Source organism: Neolamprologus multifasciatus, chromosome 7, assembly GCF_963576455.1.
Source record: "Neolamprologus multifasciatus chromosome 7, fNeoMul1.2, whole genome shotgun sequence".
NCBI classification, from domain to species: Eukaryota; Metazoa; Chordata; class Actinopteri; order Cichliformes; family Cichlidae; genus Neolamprologus; species Neolamprologus multifasciatus.
The window spans coordinates 60,125,331-60,142,373 of NC_140445.1; the positions used below are offsets into that span (position 1 = coordinate 60,125,331).

At 41.9% G+C, this 17,043-nt stretch overlaps 1 protein-coding gene across 2 annotated transcripts in view; it reads right to left on the bottom strand.

Annotated features, from left to right (window-relative positions):
* Positions 1-1,974: 1,974 nt before the first annotated feature.
* furinb (furin (paired basic amino acid cleaving enzyme) b) overlaps positions 1,975-17,043 on the bottom strand; it is a 103,780-nt gene continuing 88,711 nt past the window's right edge. For both annotated transcript variants that reach the window (XM_085164870.1, XM_085164871.1), the window contains exons 10-16: positions 11,521-11,621; positions 9,864-9,967; positions 6,002-6,119; positions 5,593-5,772; positions 5,251-5,378; positions 4,519-4,647; positions 1,975-3,497 (exon numbers count right to left, since the gene is read on the bottom strand). In XM_085164870.1, coding sequence (XP_085020996.1) covers positions 2,791-3,497; positions 4,519-4,647; positions 5,251-5,378; positions 5,593-5,772; positions 6,002-6,119; positions 9,864-9,967; positions 11,521-11,621 — 1,467 coding nt within the window. In that variant the 3' untranslated portion in view covers positions 1,975-2,790. The remainder of the gene's footprint in view (positions 3,498-4,518; positions 4,648-5,250; positions 5,379-5,592; positions 5,773-6,001; positions 6,120-9,863; positions 9,968-11,520; positions 11,622-17,043) is intronic.

Below are 17,043 nucleotides of genomic sequence, written 5' to 3' on the forward strand. Positions count from 1 at the left end.
GTCTGGTTAGTCGACAGTATTGTCGCAGTACATGGCAGCTAATTACTACAAGCCAAAGGGCAAGGTGTGTGGGGGGGGGGGGAGAAGGACAAACAAAATACCCACTCCTACACACGAGTAATGACGGTGTGACTGATGGAGACAAAGGGCTTTCAAATTCATCCACTTTTTCCAAAAGGTAAAAAAAAATAATCTACAAAACAATTTGCACACGCAATTGGTTTGGATTTAAAATGCAAAACATGACATGCAGGGTGTGCTGAATTGTGCAGCGAGTTCTCCCGGCAGATCTAATTATGGGCCACAAAATGAATGTACCTTTACCCATGAACCCAGTTACCTGCATCTCTGTAGAGAGGGGGGGGCAGCTGCTAATGAACAAAGCTGCTGCCGCCGCCCGCCTGGCGTTTTCCCCCATGCATACAAACCTCCATTTATATTAATTTAAACTTTAAGGGGCCCGCTAGGCTGAAGCTTGAGGGAACAGTTTCTTGAAGGCGTTCTTGGCAGCTTTGCTCACTGCTGCAACTGGATGGCAGGCAGGAAAAAAGAAGGCTGGCACTCTGTTAAAGCTCAATGCCAGGAGTGAAGGAAACGCAGCGGCAACCCTGATATATGACCATGAAGAAGCGAGGAACCATCTGCTCTCTCTGGGATGTTTGTATGTCAGGGGCTGAATTTAAGATGCATTTAAAAAAACTATAAAAGGTTTCAACCCTTGCAGTAAAAACACAGACCTGCTTTACAACAGCCAAACTTTTTTTTTTTTAATTAATCCAGCATGAAATTGATCTCAACACATAACATCCATCATCAGTTAAATAGTAAAAAAAAAAAGGATTAAAAATAAAAACAAACATAGAAAATTGAATCATTATCTTCCTATTTTTTTTAATCACTAGCCATTCTGGTCTTTTGGATCCAAAGGCTTTGATTTGGCCGCGTAACTGCAAGTCTACGTCGTTATAGAGATATAAAGCATGAATTTGTCCTTTTATGTTTGGTGTTCACAGCAGAAAGGGAGGAAGCTTCACTTTGATGAAGATGTTCTGAGAGAAGCCCCAAAATCAATATAAAGCACACTCTGGGGGGAAAATGAAGAGAGAATTATCTTGTTTCTCACCCGCAGTAACCAAGTGGCACAATGCTTCACAAGGTTAGCCAAGCAGCTTTTGGGCTGAGTGGTTAATGTCATTAAAAACAGTGCTGCTCACTGTAATTCGGCACATTTCTGTGTGATTGATGTACCATCTCTGGTGTCTGCTCTGCAGTGGAAATTCCCACTGAGGCTTGATTGAAAACAGAGCATCCTCCACAGTTTCCTGCTTATCAAACAACCTGCGGGGATGTTTTATTATGCTGTCCCAGCGCGCTGCAGAAATCCTCAATTTAAAGTTTTTCTTAGCATTAATGAACAGCGAGTCAACTTTATAACCTCTGGCCTGCAATCTGTCAGGTCTCTGATGAAAGATAACAACAGCAATATATTAGAATCCACCTGAAGTAGAGGCCTGATGTTTGTATTTGAGACAAATTAGATATGCCTTAGATAAAGTAATGGAGTAAAGGGCCAATCCACACATTTCTACACACTGCTTGCCACATGTGCTTCTCAGCCTCTGAATAAGGCCTTTACTTCTGGAGGTGCTTTGCTTAGCCTGAATAAATTAACTACTGTGATTCCATCAAGGTTACTCCGAGTTCTGATTAGTTTTTATGCTAGGGGGCGCTGTTTTTTTCTCCCCCTCAGGAACCCCCCAAGTGCAGATATATAGTTTGAAATTTACAGATATTCAGTTCGACACTAGTATTCATCGATTTGGGGCTTTGACCTACAAATGCAATCAAAAAGTTTGCAGCTTTGTCTATAAAAAGCAAAAACCATACCCAATTTGAATTTGAGCTCCCTTTCAAGGTCAGCTCGACCTTCTCGAGTGCTTCCAGCACTCCCACTATTTTAGTCATTAAGTCATATTTAAGTCACTCCCTGGAGCTGCCCTTTTCATCACACGTGTCTCGGCAGATTCATCGCGACCTCAAATGCCTCGAGTAAACAACTTCCCTCTCAAACTGACCAGGATGTCACATAAAAGATCATCCACAGTGATGAGAGCAAAGGGTTACAAACTACAACCCAAAACACCAGAATGCACTTTTTCAGTGGAAGTGCCCGAAGGCGCTGCATCAAGCCACGAACACAACCACGAGCACAGGAACACTTTCCTGGTGGTGTGGACTGTGATTTTGTCACCCTCGTCTCTGTAATGCTATAATATCCCGAGGCATCAGAGAGAAAAGATTCCAATAAAAGCCAAAATATTCTAATCTTCCTTGTTTGCCTTTGCACGCCTGCAGCATATGGCCACGGGATAATTTTGAGTTTGCACTCTTCTGCAAAATTACAATTCTAATTAAAGCGCCATCTTTTTTTTTTATATATAAGTGGAGGAGTGTGAGGGTGTGGCAGTACTCATTTTCTGGAAAGCACTCTGAAAAATATTTCCAAAGTAAATTAGTTGCATAACACATTTAAATGGTGACAAAGCTTATCAATACAACTGACATCAATCAAATAAAAGATAAAATACATGAAAGTACACATGAAGCATGTAGCAAATAAATACAAGAAAAAAAACGATTGGCTCTTTTGCGTTTGGATGGGGTGCCGATGGGACAGTAAGGCCTGCGCTTTGTGTTTTTCTGAACCTGTGCGATTCTGCTTCACGAATCAGCTCCGTGCAGTCAGACCTGTCGTCGTGTCAGACACCACAACAGCAGATGCAGCTTCAGCTAGATTGAGCTCTGCGTCTTAATAAAAGCTGTTCTCTCGCTGTGACCGTCCACTTCCTCGCTGTCTGATTCAGACTCGTAGGCAATCATGTCCTCATCCGCCCACACAGTGGGGATTCCCTTGTAGCATATCCTTGCCTTTCTCTCCCGTCCCTGCCGGAAGCCAAAACCAAAGCCCACCCGCACCCCGTTCGTCTCTGAAAATCCAGAGGGCAATTTGGTCCTCCAGGCAGAAGCGCCACCTGAGCGTAACTGCAGCAAGAAGAAGACCCCGACAAAGGCAGCCAGGATAAAGGCACAGCTGAGAAGGGCCACGACGGCGGGGAGTTGAGTGGACGGAGCTACAATGAGCCCTGGGGATTCCTCAGCTCCTTTGCTGTCGTGGTCTGCTGCTGCTGGACTCGCACCTTCTGGCTGCGCTCCGTCACCCTGGAGTCCTCCAGTTAGAGGGGATTTTCGCTGGACTTGGTTCTGGTGCAAACAGGAGGTGAAGACCAGATGGCTGTGAGGAGGGCAGGACAGGCAATCTGCAGGCCCGGTGCCAGAGCAAGTGAGACAGGCGGGATTGCAGGGCAGGCAGGCCTGGACGGAGGACAAATCCACCCAGTTCTCCAGAGAGAGGTTGAGGAGCTGCTGCCCCGACGTGAAGCCTGGCGGACACAACTTCACACAACCCTGCAGGAAGAGGGAGAAGCCAGGGCTGCACTCTGGATGGAGAGGGGCAGATTAATGAGTTAAGAAGGCGTTTATGTCATAAACACAATGAAACTAAGACCTACAAATGATTTCTGAACTTTGAACCACATACCGTCAAACACTGTTTAAAAAACAGATATATATATTTGTGTATTATTATCACTCCCACTGCACTGTGTATTTTTACTATATATAGTAACCATTTGTACACATTACAGTATTTTGGCATCTTTTGTACACCATTTTTCCTATTTTTATTTTTCTAATACATCTTTTTCACCCTGTCCCCTGCGCACAAGTGAATTTCCCCAGTGTGGGATTAATTACAGTCCATATCTATGTCACTGCATGTAATTAATTGGAACTACATTTCTTACTTGCTAATGAGATAAAGAAGCTATAAAGCGTCTTTAGTCTATAAAAAACATAAATAAATATGAAATATATTCTACCCTAAGACAGCTAATTTACAAAAGAACACAAACAGGCAAAAAAACAAGTGTTAACAATTATTTCAGTATTTCCTCCATTTGTCCTTTGTAGGTTTCTCCAGTCAGAACCTTAGACTTAATTTGAGGGAAATTAGCAGGCAACTGAGGAAATGAAATAAAAGCAGTAATAACTGTAATGTTGATTTTACTGAAATTTTTGAAATGTCTAAAATGATTAAGAAGAAGCTTGAAGCATAAAATTTTTGACTTCGTCTGCATTTCACTGAGGAAGGCATCCTTGCTGACAACATGCACCTGAGGCACTGGCGCAGTTTAAATCTCCCCTGCTGCTCGCAATGCGTTCCACTCTTTGATATGACATATGGCAACGTGCGTATTCATTGTGCGCACATAAACAGATGCGCAAGAGGCTTTTAAATTGCCAATTTGTATTCACATTCACTTTTCACAAACTGAAACGCTCAACACAGTCTGACCCAAAGCCTGTTTGGTAACAACGACTGTATGCCGGCGCCAATACAAATGAACCTATTTAACCTAAGTGGCTCATGCGTGACAGCGGAAGGCCGATCGATCTCACCGATACAGATCTGCTGGGCATCGAATGTCTTGCAGCTGTTGTTGGACGGCCGAGGGAAGTCGGGGGACGAGGGGTTGACTATGCTGGGCCCAGTACCCCACAGGATGAGGGTGAATTGACTCAACACACCTGAGGAGAACAGAGGCAGAGAGAGTGGAGGTGTAAGTGGTGAAAGAGAATATCAATTTAGCACTTCTCAAAGAGGGAACAGAGTGAACTGGCTGAGAAGAGGATATGGGGGTGGAAAGACAGGAAACGAGTGATGTGAGTGGCCCAAACAACAGTGGAGGAGGATCAACAGCAGCAGAGAAAGAGAGGTGTTTCTCTCTCGTTTCCCTCTGCTGCTCAGAGAAAACAAATCTACAGGAAAACATGGCAACTCTTTCTGTCAGTGTGCTGCCATTTGCTTTTAGAGCTAAAGTGCAGCCCATTTGTTGGAAAGAAAAACATTCTCAAGACACTGAAGTTTAGATAATCAAATAGTTGCCAAAGACTTCCTTGCAGAAGACTCGTTCTCTGCCCAGAGACTCTTAACTTTTAATCTGGAGCAGTTTCTAAGAGCCTCTCTGCTGGAACCAAAGCTGTTATAGACCATTAGAAAAGGAGAAAAAAGGAAGAACTGCAGAGAGGCTACTAAGAGAAGCATGGAAATACATAAGATAATGCTGGAACGGAAGAAGGTTTGATGTGATGCAGCCAGTCCGGGCAATTAATGAAGATGAGTTAGGTTACCATAGTCACGTCCATTAGGTGCTACATTTTCTATCTCCAGGGTCCACTCTCCTTGAGGGTCTTCGTCCCATGAGTGTGTGGTCATAAAGGCCCAGTCATTGAAACCCTCTGAGGAGAAGTCATTGGGCCTGAATAAATAAAAAGAGAGGACATATTGGTGTTTTTTCCCTGCATCTGAAAGCAGGCATACTCTGAGTATTTGTCTCAGAGAATACGCCTGTGGGAGCATGTGTGCCAAAGTAAAACCGAGGGACACGCACATTATTTGTCTGTGTGTGGCACAGAAAAAGAGAGATTTATATTAGGACCTGGCTGCTGTTGTCCTGTTTTTTTACTGTGTACCTGGGGAACAGCAGGGTGGAGCGTGTGCCCAGCGGGCTGATGAGATGAATGGCCAATTTTCCTCTCTGGTTGTAGGAGAGAGTGAGGCGAGCCTGAACGTGTTCCAGCGAGCTGACATGCTCTGGTCGTCCCCAGCAGGCATCCACGCTCTTGCTGAACACCAGTTTGTTCCCGATGTCTCTGCAGATTTGACAAGAGGTGGGCAGAGTGGTTAATGTTGTGTGGAGGCAGAAATGGACACCGAACAGCACTTTGCTTTAAACTTAAGCGACCTCTCCGGCTTGGAGGAGAATGCAGCGACATCCATCAGGGTCAGAGATATGATAGAACAGGAGGTCTTTGTAACAATGGTGAAACTCTTTTTACGGACAAACCCACACACACACATGCTCTAAGTCATCCTTCTAACCTTGGTTCTGAAAGCATCGTGTTAACACACTGGTGCTGCGGTCCCACTGATGTCCAATTCTGTGCCAACGCCACCAGAGCACCTGCATCCAGGAGCCCATAACCGTACGAATGACTCACTGTGGAGGAAAAAAAAATGGAGGGATAGGGAGCGGATGGCAGTTTTGTGGGTGGTGGTTATGAGATAGCAGCACAGAGTGACAGAAATGACAATCAAACAATCCTCTCTACAGCAATACTTCATCTGTGCCTGAGAACATAAACCAGTGTGTGAATGTGTGTGTGAATGGGTGGGTGACTGGATGTGTAAAGCGCTTTGGGGTCCTTAGGGACTAGTAAAGCGCTATACAAATACAGGCCATTAACCATTTACCATAAATGTGATTAAAAACAGCAGGGATTTAACAGTCCAACTGTCACCGACAGTCAGTAATAATATAAACAGGTTTATCCAGCCTATCATATTTTCTTTTTTTTATCATTAAAAAGGAGGGAAAGGCTCTTTGGGGCAATGTCAGAAAAGTTTCTCTATGTCTCAGATGGCTTTCTGTGGCTGAATGACAGCAGCCGGCAGACTGAACCTTGGCAGGGAATGGAAGACAAAGTTAGACTAATTCTTTAGCCTACAGGCGGCAGACAAACAGTGTGTAGCTGGGACCACACCGTCATCTAAATGAAGATCTGTATGTATGTTTATCGGCTACAGTATCTACCCTGCAAACTAATGCCAACAGAAAACTTTCTGGGTAAATGTTTCACAGCTGTTTCAACAAGATAAGCTGCAAAACATAGCATGTTCATGCGTGTCAGTTTGGTAGGAAATACACTTTAGCAGAAAAGATAATGCAGGTTGTTCTTCAAAGTCTGTTTCTGGCTGTTGGTCAGTGTGACTGTTTCTAACAGAACGCCAACATTGCTGCTTTAATCGAATAGAAACAAGTTTTACTTTTTAAAAAGGACTAATTGAGCATCTATGAACTAGACGCTAAGTGCATGAAACCTAAAGACAAACATTTATGTTTATTCTTAAAGCAGAACACAAGAAATGAACTAGAAATTCTGAATGTATTCATCTAAGTAAAGTAAAAGTAAGTAATATAAATTTTTATTTATATAGCATATTTCAAGATAAAATCACAAAGTGCTTCACTGAAGCTAAAAACATAAAATCAAGTTTAAAAAGATGAGTTTTTAATTTCTTCAGTCCACAGATCTCAAACTCAAAGGGAGATAGTTCCAGAGTCTGGGGGCCACAGCTACAAAAGCTCTGTCATCTTCAGTTATTTAGCCTCGTGTGATGGACAACCAGCAAGCCCTGATTACATGACCTCAGGGACCTGTAGGGGATGTATGGATGTAAGAAATCTCTGATGTATGTTGGTGCTTGTCCATGCAAAGCCCTGCATATCAAAGTCATAATCTTAAAGTGAACTCTGACTTTAATGGGGAGCCAGTGCAGCTGGATCAGCGGGGGTGTAACATGAGAGTACTTGGAAGACTTGGTCTAGTCCAAACGAGATGAAACAAATGCATGTATGATCATTTCTAGTTCAGAGCGTGACACAATAGGACTCAGCATTGTTTCTTAAATGATAAAAACAGGAGCGAAGCAGAGATTTAACATGAGCGTCCAAAGTCAGAGCTGAGTCAAAAGTTACACCAAGATTCCTAATAGAAGATTTGGCAAATTTAGCAAGAGGACCTAGATTTTCCAAAACCATGGGCACAAATTTATCGGGAGCACAAACAAGGACTTTTCTTTTCTCCTCTTTAAGTTGAAGAAAATTATCAGCCATTCAACCTCTAATGGAGTATATGCAATATATGTAGCTTGGAAACATCTTGTGGCTTAAAGGAGATATATAACTGAATATCATCTGCATAGCAGTGATAAGAAATGTCCATAAAAGTGCTCAGAAGGTTTGCTGAAGAGGGAGTAAATACAACAAAAACAATAAAAACAAATGCCCTAAAACAGAACCTTGTGGCACACCATAGGTAAGAGAAACAGAAGAGGATCTGTACTTAGAGGTAGCCCCAGAGAAGGATCGTTCACACAAATAAGATTCGAACCACTCCAAAGCAGACCCTGATATACCCACCCAGTGTCTCAGCCTATCGGATTGGCCTGCCTTAAACTCGGCACCAACTAGGCCACAAACCTTTGAGCCAGGTCGGGTTAAGTAATGGTTATAGCCAAACTGTAACAAGCAAGACAAAACCTTTCTTTGAGCAGAGAAGAGATTTCTATTTGTTCAAGTTATTTGCATAACAAACTAAAATGTATGCATTATAAACAATTAGGGATATAATTTGTTTAAAAATATGTTAGTTCATGTTATCAGTTCTTGTCCACTTGTACATGGTAGCTCACACTTCATCAGTATAACCTATGGTATTCAATGGCTCCATGAGGGCCACCATAGCCATTCACATCTTTGTTTTCTGCATTTTCTTTTCTTTAACCCGATAATTCATATTTTGCTTACAACATTATGCATGACAGGAAAAGTGTTAAATAACTGCATTTTCATTTCAATTTTTTTGTTACATTTTTGGTTAAATTCAGTGGTCTGCACTAGGGCTGCTCGATTATGGCAAAAATGATAATCACGATTATTTTCACTGAAATTGAGATCTCGATTATTTGACGATATTTATTTAACAATAACAGTGTATTGAATAATGACTTTAAAGATTGTCAAAAATAATATAAAATAGTGTGCAAATACTGATAACAGTGCAAATGTTTGCAATATAAAAAAAATAATGAAAAATGTAAACATCTATGTTTAGGGAACTTTGCAGTGTTGCTCTGTGGTGCAGCTACAACACCGTAGCAAAGTTTACACCCTATGTCTACTTGATCCACGTCTGACTCCGCGAACCCATAATGTTTCCACACCACTGAAGTTTTTTTTACCTCTCTTTTCAACCAACAGCAGTCACTCTCCTCTCCAAATAACTTCTGCTTAGCTTTCCGAGCTTTCCGAGCTTCCCTCGGGTCCTCTTAATTGTTGTGACACGTGTTCGAAATGCAGAGAGGTACGCTCGATTTGCCACACGGAGCAGCGCGAGAGTAAAGCACGAGGGAGGGGCTAATAATCGGTTCAGTCATTTTTAATGATCGTTGAAAGCCTAGATCGTAATCGAGATTAAAATTCGATTAATTGAGCAGCCATAGTCTGCACCGCATAGGAATAGCAAACTGATCAAAAATATGATAATTTTAACACAATCTTACAGTTACTTGGTTACTTAACTTGAATCAGAAAAATGCATGTTATTGGGAAACTGGGCATCAATCCACTCTGGCATGGAAATAGCACAGAAATAGCAAAGAAATACCAAGTGTAATAACCAGAATCTTAGGGTAGCTTTCTAAACAGAAATGAACATTTAAATTTACTCGAGAAAAATGTAAATAATTGCTAATAAATGCTCATCCCTTGGCTGGGCTATACTGCCATCTGGAGGGAAAGATCAACCATCACAGCTTACTTGTTCAACAAAGTTGAACAACAGCGTAAGAGAAATGAATATTTCTGCTGCTCCAAGTATGCATGTGTGTAACAGACCGTTTTCCCTGGACTGCTGCGACATTACTATAAAAATAATGCTTGGAGCTACATTTAGCTCACCAAGAGTTTACCAGTTAAGCAGCAGTCAGTTAGGTACTTGTAACACATCTGCACATATTCCGTATCATAGCAACCAAAGCTGTCCAAAGTGCTCTCAAGCAAGGCATTTTCAAAGGAGCGCTAAAGTGAACTTCCCATTTGTACTCAGGATTGAGGCATAGACATAACTCCACATGTTACCACCTGCTCTTGATTTGTCTAATAACTGTATTGAGTTTTTACCTCTGCGCCCCACTCCGTTGGTCTTCCAGTCACCGGCGCTGAGACGCCCGGGCTGGGATGTTCTCACCACCAGGTGCTGCATATCCCTCCAGGTTAAGTTCATACTGCGCAGACAGGGAAGAAAGAAATATAATCACATTTACATTCTCTCATGTAATAGGTGAGGCTAATACCTTCCTATTATGCACATTATGAGAAATGTCAGGTTTTGATGACCTCAACTGTACAACAATACAGGCCGGGAAATGTGAGCAGCAATGGGACACGGAAAAGGTCAGAAGACTGTAAAAACACCTGAAATGTGATCCATCTGAGCATATACAGGGAGAACAACCGTACAGTGTTGAAATACTACACTGAGAGGTGGAGGGAACCCTGAGGGATGTGCCACTCAACTAAAACAAAGCTATGGACTCACATAAAGGTTTTAACATGGGCGTAAAATACCAGCATTAAAGGTACATCATAACCTACTGTGTTGAAAGGTCAGGGAACACTGTAAAACAAAACCGTGGAGGACAGTCTATGCCTATCTGTAATGATAGTTTCTAATAGGTTCTGTGAGTTGGGGACAGGGTCACCTCCAACATAGCTGAAGCTCAGTATTTTTTTTTCCTTCATATAGATTTATTAAGGGGTTTAGCTGTAAGTATCCAACAGAGAATCCTTTAAGTCACCACTAAGAAAAACTGCTCCGTGGGTTAAGATAATCACAGAGCTTTACCGAGAGCAACACCACAGTTGTCAGAAATAAAAACACGGAATTGCACTGTGGTGCATCACCTCCGCCAACCTCCACATCAGCATTCACATCTCACATCCTCTCATGTGTTATTAATGGACAAGATCCTCCGATCCACTCAATGTCACCTCAGCCAAGAGCGAAGGAGAAAATAATAAAATAATAAAACACCAGAAAGCCAAAACACTCTGCCTATTAAATGATTCCATCTCTGTGAATTCCAGTGCGGTCCCAGACTGATAAACTAGCTACCCTGTTATTACTGCTGCCTGTCAGGAGGGGCTTCAGGAGGAGTGGGGGGGGGGGGGGGGGCTATACACTGATAAATACTGACTCTTGTGCGGTGTTAAACCAGAGACGCTGAACATACCAGAACTGAAACTTGGCTGTGTGGTACTACTGGATTGATTTGACAGCTGTCAGCAAATCACTAATGTGGAAAGGAGGAGAATTATGCACAGTAAAGCACTGCTTACTGATAAAACTGACTTAACACGTGCAAGATATGACTCAAGATAATGGGGAACACATTAGAGCTGCTGACAGAAACTTGGATTCTGACACCTGGAGTCTTGAGTGAGCAATAATGAGAGACATTTACCAGTTTAAAATCTTCACCATGGGCCCTACAGGTATTCAGATGTCTGTGTGGGCTGCAGCTGCTGATTTGTCTCACTAATTAACCAATTATCAAAAGCTTAATCTGGAGTGGAAAGAATTTCTTGGCTGGGATTTAGGCCAACGCCGCCTTCCCAGAGACGTCTGCGCATTTACAGACGTGAGTCCACGCACATACTCCCACATGTAGCACGCAGTGGATCATAATAAACTAAGTTAACAGTAGCATAAAGTTAAAAAAAAAGCTTTAGATTTCTGATTCCCTAATGTAGAAACAGATGGTACAGGGGCACTCACTTGGCCTCCAGAGCCAGAGCGATGATCCCAGCAGCGAGCGGTGCCGACGCGGACGTCCCCGTGTGAGAGTCTGTGCATTTTTGCCTCAGGTCGGTGGTCACCTTAGAGACAAGCGGATAGAGAGAAAGTGCAAATAAGTACAGGAGGACAGACATAGTTGATTTGACACATTGAGTTGCCCACTTCAACATGAGTGAAGCTCACAGGCAGAGAAACTAAGAGCTAGACAGATGAGGGCCGTGGACAATAGGAACTCTCCCCACAGCTATGTGCGATGGAAAAGAGGAGAAGGTGAGAATTAGTAGGTGGTTCAGTCTCAGGTCTGTGGATCCCTGCCAAGGGGTCACGCCTGGGGTAATGAAGGTCAGCCAAATCAGCCCAGCCAGGTCAAGCTGTGGTGAGACAGAGTATGTTAGCACTCCACGTACATCTCTCCTCTTGGTCTCTGCAAGTGCCAGAAAGCTAATGAGGGCTGTCTGGGTCACGATGAGGACATGTCAGAAATGACAAAGAAGCCAAAGGCAAGGTGGTCTATGAAGGTTAGAGACAGATTCTTGGTTTCAACTTTTGGCCTGACAGATTGTGGCGTTAATGACCATTATCTGTGGAAAGATGTGTCAGAGGGGTAAACAAAGGGAGGGCAAGTGTCTGCACAGGCCAGCTGTTATAGGACCTGGACAGAACAACACTGAAACAATAATATTTAACAGATTAAATGCTGGAAGTTAACTGATTCATCTTTTTTTTTAAATATTGAGTGAAATCTTTTGTAAATAACAGCTCAGACTATCTGCAGCTTCTTTTTATGACTCTGAAAACTCGACATTTTTAGATTTTTTTTTTACTAACTAGACAAATTAAGTTTTTCATATAGCAGGTTAGAAGTAGAAAAGGGTCCCAGATCAGATTCAGTGATATTTATCTATCGAGACTATTCTGGTGTGAGTTGCTCAGTTTTAGAGATAACATCTATAGGGACGTCTGCCATCTCTTGAATATAATAGAACTAAATGGCAATCGGCTTATGGCCAAAAATACACCTGAAAAACTCAGCCTCCCCCACGAAATATGATCCTGTTACAAAAGAAAAACCCAACCACCTTGTTGTGAGGTGATTCATTTAAGAGAAAACTGTGTCTGTGACAAGTGGCTCAGGCTCATGACAGGATGCAAACGCTAATGTTGCTGGCACTCTGTACACAGCTGTAATGCCAACCAAAAGCAGTTGTATACAGAAAAAAGAAAATTCTTTGTGAATCACACTGCCCACAATAGCTGGGTTATGGTTCTGCAATTCATTCATTCACAAATATGTGCCACAAGCCAAAATCCATTAAATTAAATTATATCAAGCGTAGGCAGACACTGCTACGGCTAATGTCTCCCGAACTGGACAACTTCCACCAAAACCACAAAGTATATGAAGGACTAATAGGGTTACTATATTTTAAGATTTCATTTTAGGAATATTAGGTGCTGCAAGCTGAGAGTACAACCAGAGAAACCTCATTATTCCAGAATATAAAACCCTTGCACACTTCAACACCTGCTTCTTATAAAATCAAATACAAATGGGGAAAAAATCTGGATACTCTAAATCAAAGTCTTCCACAAAATGTTGAGTATTTTGAAAACGCAGCTGAACTGTGGGGCTCCATAAGCAGCATCACATATGATAGAACTGTCATAGTGTTTAGGAAAAGGAGGAGGAAGAATGCTCACTGCATAGATGCTGATGGCCAGAAATGAAGCCACTGATAAAAGCTATAAGGCCTGCCTCGTTCAAGCAGAAGCAAAGCCTAGAAGATCTGAGAGCTGGCAGACATACAGCACAACTAGATTAGGGCTGCCACAAACAATTATTTTGATAGTCGACTAATCACTGATTATTTTTGCGATTAGTCGACTAATCAGATCATGTATCCATTGGACTTATAGCTTATTGCACCAGCATGCATCTGCTCTTATATAACTATCATTAGCTTACAGCTTTAAGTGTTTAAGGTATGTGCTAACTAAAAATAAAGACAAGATGATAGTTTATTAAATTTTAATGAAATTTGCAGATTGTTTCCGTGAAGTTTAATAAACTCCTTGCTATCTAAAAACGGGATGCTGGAGTATATTCTCGAGCATCTCACACTTCTGATAATCAGTTGTATGCTTGATGTTTATTCAGCTGTGTAAAAACTATAACTTTAATCTCAGCCAAACCGATTTACTCAGGAACAAATAAAATACTAAAAAAGCCAAACAATAACATTTTTAAGTTATCTAAGTGACTAAGTGATATGTTTAACCTGAGTAGCGAAAGACTGCTGTGGGTTTAAAAACGACTTGCCGGGAGTCCGGTGTTCTCACGGGCTCTAGTGAGCCTTGCCCCCGGCTAGCTATCAAGCTAGTGGGTAACAGACGTCTTCGAAAACATCAGAGCGCTTTTAAAAATATGTGGTGTCTTGATAAACTGAGCAGATATTTGAGGTTTACACAGTTACATTCTAGCCTAAAAATATGTTAAAAGTTTATTTTGTGACCCAGAAAGAATAATAAGAGTAATATTAAAACTTACTAGCTGCCGCCATTGTTGGAAACTGAGCTGGACTGCGCTATGAATTCTGGGACAGAGCTACTTCTTCGGGGTTTAACGGCAGCTGGCATCCTTGTACATGCAGTGCTGCCATCTTCTGTTTCAGTCCGTTATTACACTCTTAAATTCTACTACTTATTCCTGAGTCTTTTGTGATCTTACAAAGCTTCAAACGACGCGTCGACTATTAAATCAGTCGTCGACGATTTTGATAGTCGACGTAATCGTGACTAGTTGACTAATCCTGGCAGCCCTAAACTAGATGCTGTGCTAATAAATACCAGGTGCAGCTTTGCTATGAAATGCACACAAGGTACTGATACTGGAAACATCAGAGGTACGCTTGAAGGAATGAAGAAAGCAACGGGTCCAACAGATTCCGAAAAAGCTCCTCTCAAGTCCAAAGCTGGTGAGTTTATCACTGGTGGAGATAAACAGATGGAGAGATTGGTGGAATGCTATGTTGAAATATATGGCACAGAGAACAAAGTCACAGAAATTGCACTAAACACTGTTCCTCAGCTAACTGGAAAAGTGAGATGCAGAACCAACACTGAACGAGCTGGAAAAGGGCATCAGCTGCCTTGCAAGTGGAAACGCTCCTGAAAGTATCTGAGTATTCGCGCTGTTTGGGATCTTCTTCTCGCTGCTACAAAATTCCTTCTGACACTCACAAGATGTTGTTTTCCTGCACACCAGATCTGATGGCAAACTGTTCAACTTGGCAATATTACCAGCCAAGACAAAAGTCAGAGCAAGTCAGAGCAGCAGATCTATGAGCTGATGTTTGCTCATGACTTTGGAATAGTTACTCATGTTGTCGGTTCTGAGGTTCTTAATAGGTTTTCACATACCTGAAATGAATTTGGTCTTACTTTAAGCATCAAAAACACCACGGTCATGGGTCAGGATGTGGATAAAACTCAGTGTGGAAACCAAAGCTAATTCTAGCAACAAAAATCTCTGCCTACAGAGCACCTGTTGTACTGCAGTGACTACTTGGAGGACATAGTCCCATCACGAAGCAAGAGCAGCTTTCGTCTAAGTCGTCTAAGCCTTGGAATCACATAGAAGGACAAAATATCTCAAACTAGAGCCCTACAAAACTGAAACTCCGAGCATGCAAAAGCTGCTTATGCAATGCCACATGTGCCGGTTTGGCCATGTGAAACATAGATGATGGCAGAATCCCCAGGGTGCCAGGCCCGCGGGGCACCTGGACTCGAGGTTCAAGGACATATGAAAGTGTGACATGAAGGCACGCCACATCAACACTGACAGCTGTGAAGAAGCAGCTTCTGTTTGCACAATCTGGTGGAGTGTGACTAAAACTGGCACAAAAGTTGCCAAAGGGATCAGAACTAAAAGAACACAGCAAAAGAGGCAACAACAGAAGAAAGCACCATCTGAGTACACGACAGATCGCCATTTCAGGTCTACCGTAGTTTTTGGGTCATAAGCCGCTACTTTTTTCCCCACACTGTGAACACTGCGGCTTATACTGACGGGCGGCTAATGAATATTTTTTTTCATGCAGCCAAAAACATTTTGCCTGGTAACAGCAGACCAATAAAATTGATAAGTATTATATATACGGTATATATTTTTACCAGTTGTTAAGAGACGACGTAATGTTGTTTGTGAACTGTTCTGTAAAAAAACCATAAGCAACGTAATTTGTGTGTTACCGATACGTACGTATACTTAAAGGTAGCTGTGTTACAGGCGCTGTTCGAGGAAAAAAAGCATTTGCAGTTACCATAACGTTTAAGTTACCATGTTCATGTTACCTTACGGATTAAATTAAACGTTAAAAATCCTCACGTGTGATATTTCTGTGTAAATATCTCATATTACAAGTGCTTAAAATCCGGTGCGGCCTGTACAAGTACAAAATACATTTTCTCTCTAAAATTAGAGCATGCGGCTTTTAATCAGGTGCGCTCTGTAGTCCGGGAATTACGGTACTTAGTCATAGCAACCACTTCAGAATCCACCTGACATGACAGAGCATCATAACACAGGTAAGACAGACGACAACAAATATCAGGAATATATGAGGAAGAATATGCAACAATTCATTGAGTGAACTGAAAAAACCCACCTACATTTACAATAAATACATACTAGTTGTAGCTCTGGCTACAGTTTAACCTGTGCACCTATTATTCATAAAATTTCAAAATAAGAAAACATTATTAACCTTTAGTAAAATAACAATCAGTGCTTTAATTGTGCCACTTAATTATTTGAAAGCCTTATTTTTGTGAAAATATAGCGTATTTACTTTTTCTCTGTAGCAACAGCACAATGTGCCATGAAGGCCAATTAGTGAACTTTGTGTTTTGTGCCACTCGGCGGTAATGTGTTTATTTTTTGCAAACAGCCATATTTTATTCCATCTAGGTGTGCACAACAGATGAAGTTAATTACAGCCGAGTGCCGTCGCTGCCATTTTAGTTAGAAAAATGGGAATTTATGTTTTGCTTTTCTCTCGCTCCAGTTGGGAAAAAAAATGTGTAATCTCTGGAGATGGAGGTGACCAAATACGCTCACAAAATGAGCCACTTGGTAGTGCATGTTAGATTGTGAGTAACAGAAATCTAACAGAGTGAAAATAAATACTAGTTTGGGAGAAACGGAAATTGCATAAACTCACTGGGTACTGCACCAAACGGCAGCCTCTGCGTGCTAAAGCAACAATACAACGCAAGTGCTCATGTATATTTTAAAATGACTTCACTTCTACCCATTTCATTTGGCGTTGTATTTACTTGCCTGCAGCACGCCTCTGGTGTAATTTGGAGGAAATGGCAGATTTATGGTTGTTTTATGTTATTCTGCGTCCCTGAAGCAAGTCTTTCTTTGGGTGACAAGCAGCTCGAGGGAATCATGGCATCTCTCAGTGTTTGTCAGGTTTGCTCATTGTATGTTTC